This window comes from Budorcas taxicolor, chromosome 21, assembly GCF_023091745.1.
Source record: "Budorcas taxicolor isolate Tak-1 chromosome 21, Takin1.1, whole genome shotgun sequence".
Classification (NCBI taxonomy): Eukaryota; Metazoa; Chordata; class Mammalia; order Artiodactyla; family Bovidae; genus Budorcas; species Budorcas taxicolor.
This window is the reverse complement of record NC_068930.1, coordinates 71,572,019-71,585,811: the sequence shown is the minus strand read 5'-3', so window position 1 is coordinate 71,585,811 and position 13,793 is coordinate 71,572,019. Positions and strand designations below refer to the sequence as shown.

The 13,793-nt window shown below is 62.9% G+C and overlaps 1 protein-coding gene across 1 annotated transcript; it reads right to left on the bottom strand.

Moving 5' to 3' along the window:
- Positions 1-608: 608 nt before the first annotated feature.
- LOC128067020 (tumor necrosis factor alpha-induced protein 2-like) lies at positions 609-13,439 on the bottom strand. Its single transcript, XM_052660147.1, has 11 exons — positions 11,128-13,439; positions 10,206-10,839; positions 7,554-7,668; positions 7,320-7,442; positions 7,054-7,154; positions 6,357-6,455; positions 5,642-5,765; positions 4,591-4,713; positions 4,278-4,433; positions 3,973-4,094; positions 609-2,341 (listed from the first exon to the last, which is right to left on the bottom strand). The coding sequence occupies exons 1-11, from the start codon at positions 11,768-11,770 to the stop codon at positions 2,200-2,202; spliced, it is 2,382 nt and encodes a 793-aa protein (XP_052516107.1). The 5' UTR covers positions 11,771-13,439; the 3' UTR covers positions 609-2,199.
- Positions 13,440-13,793: the final 354 nt, after the last annotated feature.

Sequence of the window (13,793 nt, the reverse complement as noted above, 5' to 3'; positions counted from 1 at the left end):
AGCTCAGCCTGGGGCGGCCTGTCGCCCTTTGCCCCTGTGCGCTCCCCACGATCAGTGGGTCCATCCCACCCACATCTCATCCCAAACGGCCTTCCCTCTGGCTCCAGCCGCTGACGTCCAGGCCTTTCCAGCTGGACCTCAGACTCCGCCCACCATCATCCCTCCTCTGGCTCCCCAACTCCCCAGCTGTCTGGAATGAGTTCACCAAGGTTCCCCTTTGCCTCCCAGGGACTCTGCCCTTCTGCAAATCCTGGGCCAGGATGGGGGTGTGGAGGAGAGCTGGGGCCAGCTGTGATCACAGCTGGGCCCTTCGAGGTCAGTTCCAGGAAAACGAGAGCCAGTTCCCGCTGGGTCTGACGCACAGAACTGAAATGTCGCTGTCCCCCTCTTCTGTAAAGGACTGTGGGGGAAGTCAGACAGGTTCGTGATCACCACCTCCAGGTGAGGAAACTGAAGGGTGAAGTGAGGGGCCTTGGCCCACAGCAGACCCTCCCAAAGGTCACGCTCACAGTGAGTGGTGGGCAGGAGGCGCTTGGGGACAGAGTCTGCCAGACCCCACGAGGCTGAGAAAGCCTTTCCCAAGAGAAATCACTCCACAGTCACTTTTGAAATCAGCTTTATATTAAGCTATGAAAACCAAGAGTTTGTTCTTAAAAAAACATACAAACGCATACTATCACAAAATAATAATAACCTCAAACCTGCAAACTTCTACAAATGTACAAAGGCCTTCGTGAACCATTTACACGGGCCAATTTCTGGCCACAGTACCTGGAAAGAGGGAGACAAGTCCAAGAGAGCCAGCTACAAACCCAGTCACAGAGGGGCGTTCCGGCAGGCACAGGCGGGGTGGGTCACGCCTGAGTCTCAACTGCCCCAGGCCGAGGAGGGTGAGTGAACCTTTGCTTTCCTGGGGAGGATAAGGCACGCTACAGGGCAGGGGATGGGTGAAGGCTGTGGTGGGCAAAATAATGTCCACCCCATAAAGATGCTCACATCCTAACCCCTGGGCCTCTGACTATGTTAGTTTCCACAGCAGAGGAATTAAGGCTGTCAGGTGGAATTAATAATCAGCTGACCTTAACATCAGAAGAGGATCCTGGAGTGCCTGGGCCGGTCAAAGGTCATTGGTGGGTTAAAGGTCACCACCAGGGGCAAGTAGGAGGGCAGTGCTGAGATGCAAAAGGGATTTGACAGGCCGTTGCTGGTTTTGGAAATGGAAGGGGCCCACGAGTCAAGAAATATGGGAGGCTGGCCTCTAAAAACGAAAAAGCAAGGAACTTCCCTGCCAGAGTTTCCAGAGGAACCGCCTGGCTCAGCCCACCAGACCCACGTCAGATTGCTGACCTCCACAACTGAAAACAAGTTCTCGTTTTAGGCTCCCAAACTGTGGAAGTTTGTTAGATTGGCAACAGGGAACTGACCCAGAGGCCAAGGGGTCAGAGGTCAAAATGGCCCTGCCCTGACCTCAGCCTGACTTCCAGGGAGGAGCCACAGAGGCATCCCTGGGTCGGCCCCTTGTCGGGGGAGGCAGAGCCCGAGAAAACCCAGCAGGTCCTGGCCATCCCAGGCCCATCCTCAGGGGACACCAAGGGGAATGAGAGGGGTCGGGGGCTCGGACACTGGCTTTGCCCCACTTGCCCTGTCCTCCCAGAGGCCCTTTTCCAGTCCCCTCCACCTTCCCAGACAGGAGCTCATCTTCCCCTTTCTCCTCCAGATCTTCCTTCTGCTCTACTCACAGGCTGAGGACGGCTCGACGCAGCCCTGGACCAGAGCAGGCAGGAGGGGTGAGGCTCGGGCCCGCTCAGGAGCTGGGGAGGCTGGAGACGCAGCCTGAGCAGGGCAGTCCTCAGGCAGCTGTGGCAGGACCTCACGGACAGGCGGTGATCCCGGAGCTGGGTCCCCGAGCCACACACCCTCCTGACTCCTCCTTAAGGGCGTGCAAGCTCCACTCTCATTCACAGAGCTTCCCCCCAGGGCTCCAGCCCCACAGGAGGGGTCAACACATCATGGCTTGTCCAGTTCCAGCGGCCCAGGGGCCCACACCTCGACCAGGCCTAGGCAGAAGCAGCAGCAGAAGTCAGGACTCCCAGAGGGGCTGCCTGGGGCTGTGACGCTGGTGCTGGTGTGACGGCCCCCAAACGGAGTGGTATCCCATGCTCGCCAGGTGCTCCTAAGGAGGTCAGGCCACAGAAAAAGCTAACCAACCTTTATAAGCGAAAATAGAGCCTTGAAGGGCTTGTGTGCCCCCGTGTTGATGTCTAGAATGCTCCGGATGCTCTTGGCGTCACTGCTGGACAGGTTCCCCTTGATGGCCAGGATGGCACTCAGGTGGCCCTTGCTGGTAAAGACAGGGTCCCATCAGTCTGGCCCGCTCACCAACACCCCTGCTCACACCCCTTCCCAGCTCCCAGACTCCTGGCTGGAGCCACAGGGCCTAGCAGCCAACCCCCCTGCCCACGAGTGTGCCCTGCTCTGCTTAACCCCCTGTGCCTGGGCGGCACGGGCCACAGTGCCTCCAGACGGTGCCAAGCTCCTGCCCGGTCCGGCCTTTGCACTGGCTGTTCCTCCCAGAACGCTCGTCCCCAGGCCCTTGAGGTAACCAGCTCCTTCTCACCCCTTAGCACTTAGCTAACATGTCACCTCCCGTCAAGAAGCCACCTGCCAGTGCAGGAGACATGGGTTCGACCCCTGATCTGGGAAGATCCCAAATACCACCAAGCAGCTAAGCCCATGGACCACAGCTACTGAGCCTGTGCTCATGAGCCCTCAAGCCCTAAAGCCCGCGCTCTGCAATAAGAGAAGTTACTACCATGAGAAGCCTGGGCACTGCAACTTGAGAGCAGTCCCCACCTGCTGCAACTAGAGAAAAGCTCACGCAGCAGCAAACACCCAACACAGCCAAAAGTAAACAGTAAAACTTAGAACAAGTCACCTCCCGAGAGAGGATTTTCCAGCTCTAAAGTAGCACCTCCCGCCACTCACAACCTTGGTTAAACAATCTTTAAAACCTGCACATAGTACTCCTTCGCCGGATGACCTATTAATTGCTAACCCTCATCTGACTGTCTGTCTGTCAGAAGGCCTGGTGTGCCTTGTACCTCCTTGCATCCTGGTGCCTAAACAGAGCCGGTAGCTAGTAGGAGACCACTTGATAACTGCTGGCGGCCTGGGTGGACACAAGGATCCGTGAATGGATAGATGATAGGGGGGCAGTTGGATGACTAGATGGGTGGATGGGTGGATAGATGGAAGGACGGACAGATGGGTAGATGAGTGCGTGACCAGATGGCTGGATACCCAGATAGGCGTCCAGATGGGTAAGCAGGGGCCTGTATGATGGGTAGATGGACGGGTGAGTCTGTAACTGGATGGGCGGCTGAACAGGTGGACCAGATCAGCCAGCAGCTGGACCAGGCTATGCTGGGACAGGCTGACCACACCAGAGGACTCAACCCACAGAGACTGCTGCCCTGGCTCACCAGATCCTCAGGCAGTCAGGGATTGAGCCTCCACTCTAGAACAGAGGCCCCAGGACACAGGTCAAGCCTCGGAGGACCCCTAGGCTGACCGGCGGACCGCAGCTTCACTACGGACGTGCCACGGCCTCCAGCAGCTCCCTGGTCCCTCTGGTCTCGGATCCCCCTCTGAAGGAAAGGCTCATGCGGTGTGGAGCCGGATGCCTGGCTTTGTTGTCTCGGCTCTATGACTGACCAGCCACATTACCCTGGACACATTCCTCACACCCTCCAGGTCCCACATGGATGACGGAGGTGAAGAATGTCAGCCCCAGCAGGTGGCAGCGAGGACCGAGTGAACAGCCGCTGTAAAGATCTGGGCACAGTGGCCAGTATCTATCTGTGCTCTGTCCACCCTCAGGGAGTCACTCTGCACACCCTCAATGCTCCAACCGCAGTGGGGAACCACGGGACCACGCCGCCTTCCCTGGGTCCTGGAGGCCCCGGTTCTCACCTGAAGTCAGGGTACAAGGTGGCATACGTGGCCACCTCGATCTTGATGGCACTGGGGTCTTGCAGGCGAATGATCTCGGCAAGCGTGGGGAGGGCGTGGTGCAGCCAGGTGGCCGGGGAGCCCTGCAGGCACAGGCTTGTTGAGAGAGGCTGGCCCTGCCCGGAAGCGCGCCCGGGGGCCCAGAGAGGCTCGGGTCAGACCTCATCAGGTTTGGAGAGGCCCAGAGGGGCTATCCTACCCGTGAAGAGCTTGGAGCAGGAGGGCAGCCCACCGCAATGGGAGGGTGGGGGGTGGGCGGGGCTTACGTTCTGGGCACAGAACTGCTGGATGTGCTGGGAGTTGGCCTGGACGAGCCCCGCCAGCTGCTGCTGCTGCTCTGCCGTCTTGAGGACCAGGCGCCGCTTGCAGAGGTGGGTGATGTACTCCTTCACCAGGTGCAGGTGGACCGCCTCCAGCAGCTCCTGGGTGGGCGAGCGGGCAGGGCCATGGGAACCCACCACCTCCCTGAAGGCCAGGGTCCAGGGAGGGGCGGATGCCAGAGCGAAAAAGCGCATCCGGGTGTGCCCACACACACGCCTGCCTGCGTGTCCCCCCACCGGCAGCCCAGCACCCCCTCACCTCCTGGAAGCAGTCCTGCAGCTCTGAGAACTCGGGCATCCTCTCGGCCACGGCGGAGATGATTTCCTCCAGGGTCTGCTGGGGGGCATCCCAGCGGGTCTGCGTGAACTTCTTGAACAGCGGCTACAAGAGAGGGTCAGGCTGTGTGGCCACACCCGGCAGAGGAAGGGCCTGCCCAGTAGACACGCATGCACAGACACACACGGGGCCGGGACAGGGGTCAGGTTATATTAAAGACTCCTCGGGCGCTCCAGCAGGAAGTGGAGGCCGGGTTTGCGTCCCCTTCTCCAAGGCTGACCAGCCAGGACTGCCATCTGCCTGCCCTGAGGCCTTCTCCACCATCCTCCTCCTTAAATAAATAAATTCCTGCCAAAACACCGCCCTGTGCTTGGCTGGGCCTATGATGATGATGACCCTGCCGAGTCATCCAGGGTCACCGCCTGGCCACCCGCAGCCGCAGGGCACTGGGGTGAAGGGGGGCTCCCCCAGATGGCAGGCAGGAGTGCCCCCTCTCCCTCCCCTAGGACCCCGGCCTCCTCTTGGGGTATAGGCACTAAGGGTCTCTGGGGATGCCCTGGCCCCCGCAGATGTGGCGGGAGCCGCCAGAGGCTCTGAGTGTCCTGGCTGGGAGGCAGGGTCGGGCAGGAGGGCCTGGGGGCGTCAGGGGAAACTACAGGCAAGCTTGAGGACTAGGTGGAGTCCAAACAGGGAGGGGCTCTGAGGCTTCTTGTTCGCACCCCAGGGCAATCCCGAGGCTGAAGGAGGGGGTGACTTCAATGTCACGGGGGCCACCAGCCTCCTTGTATCTGCCCAATGCTGAGACTTCCTCCAGCCAGGTCTTCATTTCTGCTGCCCAATGCCCCACCCCACCCTCCCAGGCCCTCCCTAGCATCCCCACCACTAGACTCAGCACATGCTGCCGACCCCCCCAGGCCGTCCCCAGCACCCCCACCACTAGACTCAGCACAAGCTGCTGACCACCCCCTAGGCCCTCCCCCAACGAACCCAGCACTAGACTTAGCATGTGCCGCGGGGCAGGAGGCTGGACTACCTTCAGGTCCCCAAACAGGCTCTGGAGCAGAGTGTCAAAGCCATGGCTTTTTAGCTCATTCAGGGGCCTCAGCAGGGAGTTCTGGAGGTCTGGCCTTGTCTGCCACCGCTGCTCCACGGACGTTCTGGAAGCACAGGAGGCAGGGAGGTCACGCCAGCCCCGTCCAGCCTGCAGCCCTAAATCCAGACAGCCCGGGAGCCCCAGGCGAATCTCCCTAAACCGTCGCTCTAGAACCCTCCCTGGCTCCCCTGTCCCAGCAGGAGCAAGACCAAGGCACTCCATCCAGGCTCCCTAGGCGGGACCCAGCCTTCCCACCTAACACCCGCCTAACACCACATCCTGTTCTAACTGAGGACAAGTGGCTCAGCCTCTCCATAGCTCAGGGTGCTCATGGTTCAATGGACACAGTCACTGTATCTACTTAACAAGGTTGCTGACAGGATAAATGAAACCCTTTGTGAGAGCGCCTGACCCACCAGCACTAGACAAATGCTTGCTGTTGCCCTGTAAGCCCAGGCATTTCCTCTCCACCTGCTCATTTTAATTCAGCATCCCTGCTTAGGCTGCTCCTCTGCCCTCCCCCATCCCAGGCACCTCCCCCCGGCCCGCCCCTCTGCACCCCCACCCCCTCTCGCCCTCCCCACCCGCCGGCTTCCCGGCCCCCCGACCAACACAGTCAGCCGCAGTCACTCCCCCCACTGCCCAGCGCCCTTACCGGAAAGGGAGGCAGTTGTTGATGGTAGCGATGACATTGGCCCTGTAATTTCGCAGCTGTCTGCATCGCTCCAGAAACTCATCAAAGGCGCGCTGGTAGCTGGTGGAAGGGAAAGGGCACACGTAGGCGCAGCACAAACACTGGGACAAGGGCAGCCTCGCAGCCGCCCGGCCAGCCTCCCGCTCCACACGCGGGCCCCCGCGGCACACGGCGGGCGCAGTAGGCATCCCGGAACTGGCTTCACAGGCTCAGCCCGGCGCGGCCAGGGCCCCTGCAGAGCTCCTGGAGAGGGCGCTGCAGAGCCCCAGGCCCCTCTAGAGCTGCAGGCAGAAGGGGGAAGGCGGGCAGCCAAGAGAACTCGGCGCGCGGACCGGGGGCATCACCTGAAGGGGGGCCAGGGCCTCAGTCCCTTGTGGGGCATCTTTGCAGTTGGAGGCTGCTCTTCCAGGGGCTTTGCTGAGCGGGGTCGGGGGCAGGTGGGGGTCAGATGACCTGAGGCTCTCAGCGCCCTGGTGGGTCATGCAACGGGGACAAGGACTCCTGCCATAATAACAGACACCCTAGTGGCGGGGAGAGGGCGCTGGTCTAGCTAACATCCCCACCTGGGGCCCAAGGGAGGGGCTGTGGCTCTGAGAGAGCAGCGCCAGGGACCCCTCAGCCCCCAGCCCCGCTCTGGGCATGTATGCTCATCACCCACCTCCTGAGGAACCTGTCCAGCTCTTCCAACAGCAAGGGCTTTATCTGCGTGCCCAGGTCCAGGGTGATGCTCTCGGCCTTGTCCTGGCCCTGGGAAATGATCTGCAGGGGTGGGGTGGGGGGGTGAAACTGAGCAGAAGCCCGCCTGCTCTAGGGCTGGGGCAGGGGTGGGCGCTGGTAAGACATGGAGCAAGGGGGTGTGTGCTCAGTGGCAGGCGCGTCTGCCCACAGGGATGAGGCCAGTGCGGGCAGGGCAGCAGGCGCTACCTGGATGATGTCGATGGCCAGCTCACTGTGGCAGCGGCCGTCCAGCCTCTGTGGGGCCTCATCCTTGGTCCAGCGCTCCGACTCCAGCTCCAGAGCTCGGGCTGTCAGCTCCCTTATGCTGGCCTGGAGGGGAGGAAGGGCCCTCTCAGGGTAGGGCGAAGCCCACGGGGGCGTCCTTGCCAGGCTCCCTGCTCGCCCCCCCTCAGCCCCGCCCAGCACTGGCCCTGGACTCACCACCTCGTTGGAGAGGAACGTGGCCTCTAGCAGCCGGATCTGGGTCTGAGGCAGGAGGGTCCCCAGTCTGACTCCCTGCAGCTCGGGTGACAGCATGGGGCTGTTGAGGATGTCGCTGTGGGCAGAGCGGCTGGCGTGAGGAAAACTAGAGCTGTCCCCCCCGTCCTGGCCAGAGCCTTGCACAGCTCAGTTGCCTTCCCTCCAGCACCTCCCACCCCTGCCTCTCCATCTCAGTTCGATCCAGGCCCCAAACCCCGGATCACCCTGCCTCCGTTCACTCTCTCCCCGCGTCCACTCTTACTCCAGGTTATGCTCCCGAAACCCATCAGCCTCGAGCCACCTGGCCAGAGGCACCCCACGGCCCAGCCCCCATCTCCCGCCTGGCACACGGAAGGACCCTCCTCCAGGCTCCCTGCCTTGCCTCCAGTAGTCCCCCCTCCCCCTGCCCCGGCAGAACCACATTTCCGGTCTGACAGCCCTGCTCCGAGGGCTCCGCCTCCCCTTCTCACCCTCTGTCTCCTTCCCACCATCCCCCACGGTGCTCCCACTGCATCCCACCAGCCCTGCCCTGCCTTCCCCCTCAGACAGGCTCTGCTGCCCCCAGAGGAGGGCCAGTCCCAGCAGGAGGGGCTGTCTTCCCCTCCCCGACCTCACCCTGGACTGAGCATATCCACCCATCCTTGTGGCACTTCCACTGGGTCCCAGAGCCCCCTGGGGACTGCCCAGCCCTGGCACTTCCTTAGGGCCTTTGTCTGCCCAGAGGCTCAAGAATAGCCCTTTCTGCCACCCGCATCCCTCGCCCCACCAGCCTGGATGCGCTGTGTCCCTTAGCTCCCCAGACTTCTGCCACACGGACCTCCACGGAGCCACCCTCGTCTCCTCCTCTCAGGGCTCAGCGTCAGGCTGCACTGACCCCAGGGGGCCCCAGGTTAAAGCCCCAGAGGTCACCAGGACAGGAAGGTGGAGGGGCAGACGGGACAGGCCCGGCACTTCCTTGTGAGTCTGGACCAACAAGAAGGAACCCGCTCGGCTGGCGGGACTCCTTGGCATCCCCTGCCCCGGGCCAGCTTCCCTGCTCTCCTTGACTCCTTACTCACCACCCCCACCTGCTCCTCATCGGGCCCCTGCTGGAGGCTGTCCCACCAGCACCAACCGAGACCACTGACATCCCTGAAAGCCTCAGACATCGATTACAGGGTCTACACCTCTAGGCTTCCTGCAGGCTTTATGCTACAAGCGGGGCCAGCTCCGAGCCGATCCACACTGCAGGTTAAGTCTCTCCCCACCCAGGTTGATCAAATGAGGGACATGCTTGTTGCAGGAAAATAAGGGAAAAAAGAGGTGTGCTGTTTTTTTCCTCCAGTTCTTGACCTGTTCCTGATCTGCCGTCTGTAACTAAGTTTCTTTATCAAAAGATTAAACCTGATTTGAGGATTCCATGCTGCACCTACGGGCCCCTCGAAGCATTCTGCACGCGGGGCCCAACTTCACAGCACCGTCTCTGCAGACCACCCATTCGCGCTTTTCTCTCCTCTGCATTACAGAAAGAACGTCTCACTACAGTCCACAAAAGACAACGGACCCAACAGCTGAGCCAGCAGACTGCCAGCCCCAAATGACCGGGCTACCCAACGCCAGCCTGATGACTATTTTTGAAACAGCTGAGGAGAAGCACGCAGGATCTTACGCCTCTGTTCATCTCGAACCACACACTGCGAGCCCCCAGCTATAGGATCCCCTAGGTTCCTCATGGAGCCAGGGACACAGTTCTGGAGGCAGGAGCCTGCTGTGTTCTTGCCTCTGTCTCCGGATTTTCTTATCCAGCTTCGGTGGGCAGAGAAAGCCAAGATACTGGCAGCAACATGCTCAGGGATGCATGGGGTCTGGGTGTATCAGGGGATGCCCGGATCTGAATCCAGTTGGTACCGGGGATTCTCCATGGCAGAACCAGGCCCCTCCCAAACTGAGAGCTCCAGGCCTCGGTGGCCAGAACTCAGCTCTGCCACTGGGGGACACCCTGCACAGTGGGGATTTCCCCAACAGGCGCAGTGCCCCCCATCCCGCCTGGGAGTGCTCCCTCGGCCTGCTGGGTATTGAACCACACTGCTCCCAGAAGGCCTCCCAGCTCAGCCTTGGGCCATGCAGGGCTGCTCGCTTTGCTGGGAATACCACCCCGCCTCTCCCTCTCCCCACCTGTCCTCGCTCCCCCCTGCCTCACTCCCTTACTTCTGTTAGACTGTCAGCGGCCCCAGAGCAGAGCTCCTGCCTCCTGCGGCATGTAGAATCCTGCACCTCCTCCTCTGAGCTGGCTTCCTGGGCTGACCCAGGCCAGGTCAGGGCCCCTGCTCCTGGCCACAGCCCTTCCTGAGTCTTGATCACAGGCGGCTTCACCCCCTAACTCAGACTGGAAACTCAGGAATGAAAGATGAGGTCCTTGCCCCCACTCCCTGTGCCTCAGTTTCCCCAACTGTGGGATGCAGCTATGGCCAGAGAGACTAAGGATTCCCGGGGCAAAGCAGGCCCAGCAGAGGCCCTGCCCCTTTGATTCCAGGCCCGCCTGGGCCGTTTTCCCAGCGGACTCCCTGCACTTGGTGACACCCAGGCCCTGCCCGCCCAGGGAACGCCCGCCCGGCACCCCGCGCCCGAGCTCACTTGGGGTAGAGGTTCTGCACCCAGACCAGCAGCATGTAGGTGTCTCGCGGGCACAGCTCCAACTGCGTCAGGGCCGCCAGCTGGGCCGCGAATTCCGCGTGGTAGCTCTCGGCGTAGGCGGCCACCACGCTGAAGTCGGCGGGGAAGAGCGGCTTGAGGCGCTCCACCACGGCCTCCAGGTCCTCCTTCATGGTGCGGCCCATGTGCAGGAAGGCGCGCTCGGCCTCCGTGCGGCCCTCGGCGTCCGCGGGCGGCCGCCGGCTCAGGCGCTCCGCGGCCGCCTGCGCCACGCCGTCCCGCCACAGCTGCAGCCAGCCTCGGGGCCGCGTGGCCGCCAGCCCCGGGCACCCCGGGGGCCCCGCCGCCGCCGCCGCGCGGTCCTGGCGCTCCTGCTCGGCCAGCACGGCCAGCGCCTGGCGCAGCCGCTCGGGCGCCGCTTCCAGCGGCCGGCGCAGCAGCCCTAGCACCTGGTCACGCAGCAGGGCATACAGCGCCTCCACCTCGCTCTGGCGCCGCACCAGCTCCTCCTCGCTCGCGAGGCCCGCCGCGGCCTCCTGCAGCTCCAGCTCCAGCGCCAGCAGCGGCCCCGCCGCCTCCAGCCGCCCGCGCTCCAGGTCGGCCTTGAGCTCCTCCACTGCGGCCAGAACACGGCGTCAGCGCGGCCCGGGGTTCCGAGACCCGCTCCCCGCCCCGGTCACCTCCCAGGGGCCGAGACCCCCAAAACATGCGGGGTGTCCCAGCCCGGGCAGGGGACACCAGGCTCAGATCCTGAGATCAGGGGGCAGCAGATGAAAGCAGGGAGGGGAGGCCCTTCGACGCCCACGTGCCCTGCCCGCTCTGTCCAGGCTGATTGGGGCATCCACTCCAATGAGCCCCCATCCTACACAGATCCTGCCCGCCTGGGGCAGGGGCTCCCGCCTACCTGTGGGCAGCTGGGCAGGCGGCCGCGGACTGGGCTCAGGCTCACCCTCAGTCTCTGCTAAGCTGGGCTGACCCTTCTTCCTCCCTTTGGTGAAGAAGCCATACTGGGTGGCCAGGACATTCGACTTCTTCGTGCCGGCCTCTTCTTGGTCCCTGTCTGGGGCCACCTCCCCAGGGACCCTGAGGGAGGGGGCAGAGCTCGGCTGCTGGCCCATTGCACAGAGAGAGAACCGAGGTCCAGAACAGTCACAGGGCGCTAGGGGCTGGACTGAGGCAGGAATCCGGGCGCAGCCCCATCCTCCGTTCTGCTCAGTTCTTCTCTTGATTCCTGTGGCTTGGGGTCCCAGAGGAACGCGATGAGCAGAAACAGCGCTGCTCCCGCTGGGACCACGAGGCAGGCAGGGCCAGACACCGATTATGACCTTGGGGGGCTCAGGTCTACAGAAACCACAGTGCCCCCTCAAGCCCTTTCCCAGGTTGGAGGGACAAGCGGCCCAAGGAGGCGCAGGCCTGTCTGAGGTCACACAGCAGCTCAGACAGGAAACTCCAGCTTCGCAGCTCCACCGCACCCTGCCTGCTCCCCAACTGGGGTGACGACACCACCACAGAAGCTTCCATTTCCTGGGCCCTTCCTGAGTGCCCATCCCGTCACGTCCACACTGCCTTCCAGGAGGGGTGCTCTTTTCCTCATCTCACGTAACTAGCTCACAGAGGCTTAAAACGCCCCCATGGTCAACAGCCTGGAACTCCGCTCACCAGGCACTGGCCACCGCCACCATCCAGAGAGGCAGCACCCGCCCCGGCGCCTTGACCGTGGGGGAAGCCAGGACCGGTGGAGGAGAACGCAGCTGGCACTAAGGAAGGGAGCAGGGCAGGGCTGAGAAAGGGGAGCAGAGGGGAAGGGGCCTCCTTGGTAACTGCGGTGACCCATAACAGGGCCTGCCCCACCACCCAAGAGTAAATACACCAAGTCGTGACTCATACAGCACGGCTTCAACTCGCCCCTGCAGCAGCCCTGCGAGGCACACAGGGTGATCCACCCCTGCAGAAAGGGGAACTGAGGCAGCAGGAGGTGGGGTAGGGGGTGGGATTAGGCCCATCAGACTTTCCACATCCCCTGCTGCCTTCCCACCAGCCCAGCCACCTTCGCCCATCCTCCCAGGAACGCGTCCCAAAGCCCCGAGCTTGACCAGAGCCACTCAGTGGCCAGGAAGCCGGGCTTTCTCTCCTCCCACAGCCTCACCAGATACCGGGGGCAGAATCCTACACTGCTGGGTCTCAGCTGCCAGCCGGTGCCATTTGGGCTGCGAGTTCCCCTCCAGAACCAAGCTGAGGGTCCTCCTGGGAGCCCCAAAGCCAGGGTCCCCAGGTGCAAGGCCACTAGGCACTTCTGCCCTGCCCATCCTTTCCCCCAGCATCCCTCCCAATCCATGTCGCTTTCATGCCAGGCACCCACAGGAGCTGATCCGGCTGGTTGGCAAGGGCCGCTCAGCCTCACCCTGGGCCCAGGCGCCACCTCTCCCCGCACACACAGCCCCTCCCCCCGCCGCCAGGGGAGGAGGAGGGCCCTCCTGGGTGGCTGCGGACCCACCGGCCTCACTTCTGCCTCACTGCCCCGCCTCCTCCGTCCCTAGGCATGGGAGGCTCCCGCCAGCCTCCAGACCTGGTTCCTGCAGGTCCCTGCAGGGCATCACCACCTCCTCCTCGCCTCTGGGGCACAAAATCTCCTCCCGCGCCAAGGTCCGCAGCAGCCCTTTGGCCCCCGCCCAGGCCTTCTTCTGAGGCCGCTGGTGCAGCAGAAAGAGAGACCACTGTGGGCTTGGCTGTACCATCCACTAGGGTGTAGACCGGACACCACCCTGCCTTCATAGACCTCAGTCTTCCCATCTGTGCAGTGGGGAGGAGAAGCCCTCCTCACAGTGCTGCTGAAAGGAGGCTGTGAGGGGAGCACACAGCCGCATATGCTGGCCCCTGGCCAGGCCCCAGTAAGGGTCTGAGTCTTGTGTCCCAGGGTCTGTGAGGCTAACCCTGGTGGCCGGACACAGCATAAGAGGGCAGGAGAGGCATTCCTTTCAGCCGAGGCCAGTGGCTGGGCACACTCAGACAGGAAGGGGTATGCTCCGAGTCACACCGTGTGGCCACAGCCTGGGGCACCTCCCTGGTCCGCCCAGCTCCCCCAGTTTCTATGCGGGCACGCACACTCTCACTCTCCTCCCCCGGGTCAGGGCTGAGGTCCAGGCCAGCCTCCCTGGTCCCTGCACGTGAGGACATTCAAGCTCGGCAGGTGAAGTGACTCGGCCTCTGTCATACAGCCAGGCGCCCCCACCCCGCCCTGGGCCACCCCCGCCCCTCCTACTGCAAAGGAAGGGACACTAGGGCCCCTTCCCACAGCCGCCTCCTCCCGGCTTTCCCAGGACAGAGCCCTCCGCTGGGAGCATCTAACTGGACCCTCTGCTCCCTGACGCAGCAGCTGAGCCCCAAGGCTTCAGTTTCCCTAGAAGGGCGGGCTGAGGAAGACCTGGGGTTCTCGGCGCGGGGTTCCCTCCATCGCGCCAGCCACTCCCTACCGGGATTGGGCCGGAGACGCGGGTCGCGTCGGGGCGGGTGGGCAGCCGCGCGGAGAGTTTGGGGCGGACGCACCAGACGCACCGCGAGCGCAGGTCACTT

What these genes read in the sequence shown, in the direction of transcription:
- LOC128067020 (XM_052660147.1), bottom strand. Translation starts at nt 11,770, where the DNA reads ATGGGCACTCAGGAAGGGCCCAGGAAATGGAAGCTTCTGTGGTGGTGT. An exon ending in CGTTCCTCTCCAACGAGGTG is followed by an intron (nt 7,443 to 7,553) that starts GTGAGTCCAGGG and finishes CCTCCCCTCCAG; the next exon opens with GCCAGCATAAGGGAGCTGAC. An exon ending in ACCTTGTACCCTGACTTCAG is followed by an intron (nt 2,342 to 3,972) that starts GTGAGAACCGGG and finishes TGTCTTTACCAG; the next exon opens with CAAGGGCCACCTGAGTGCCA.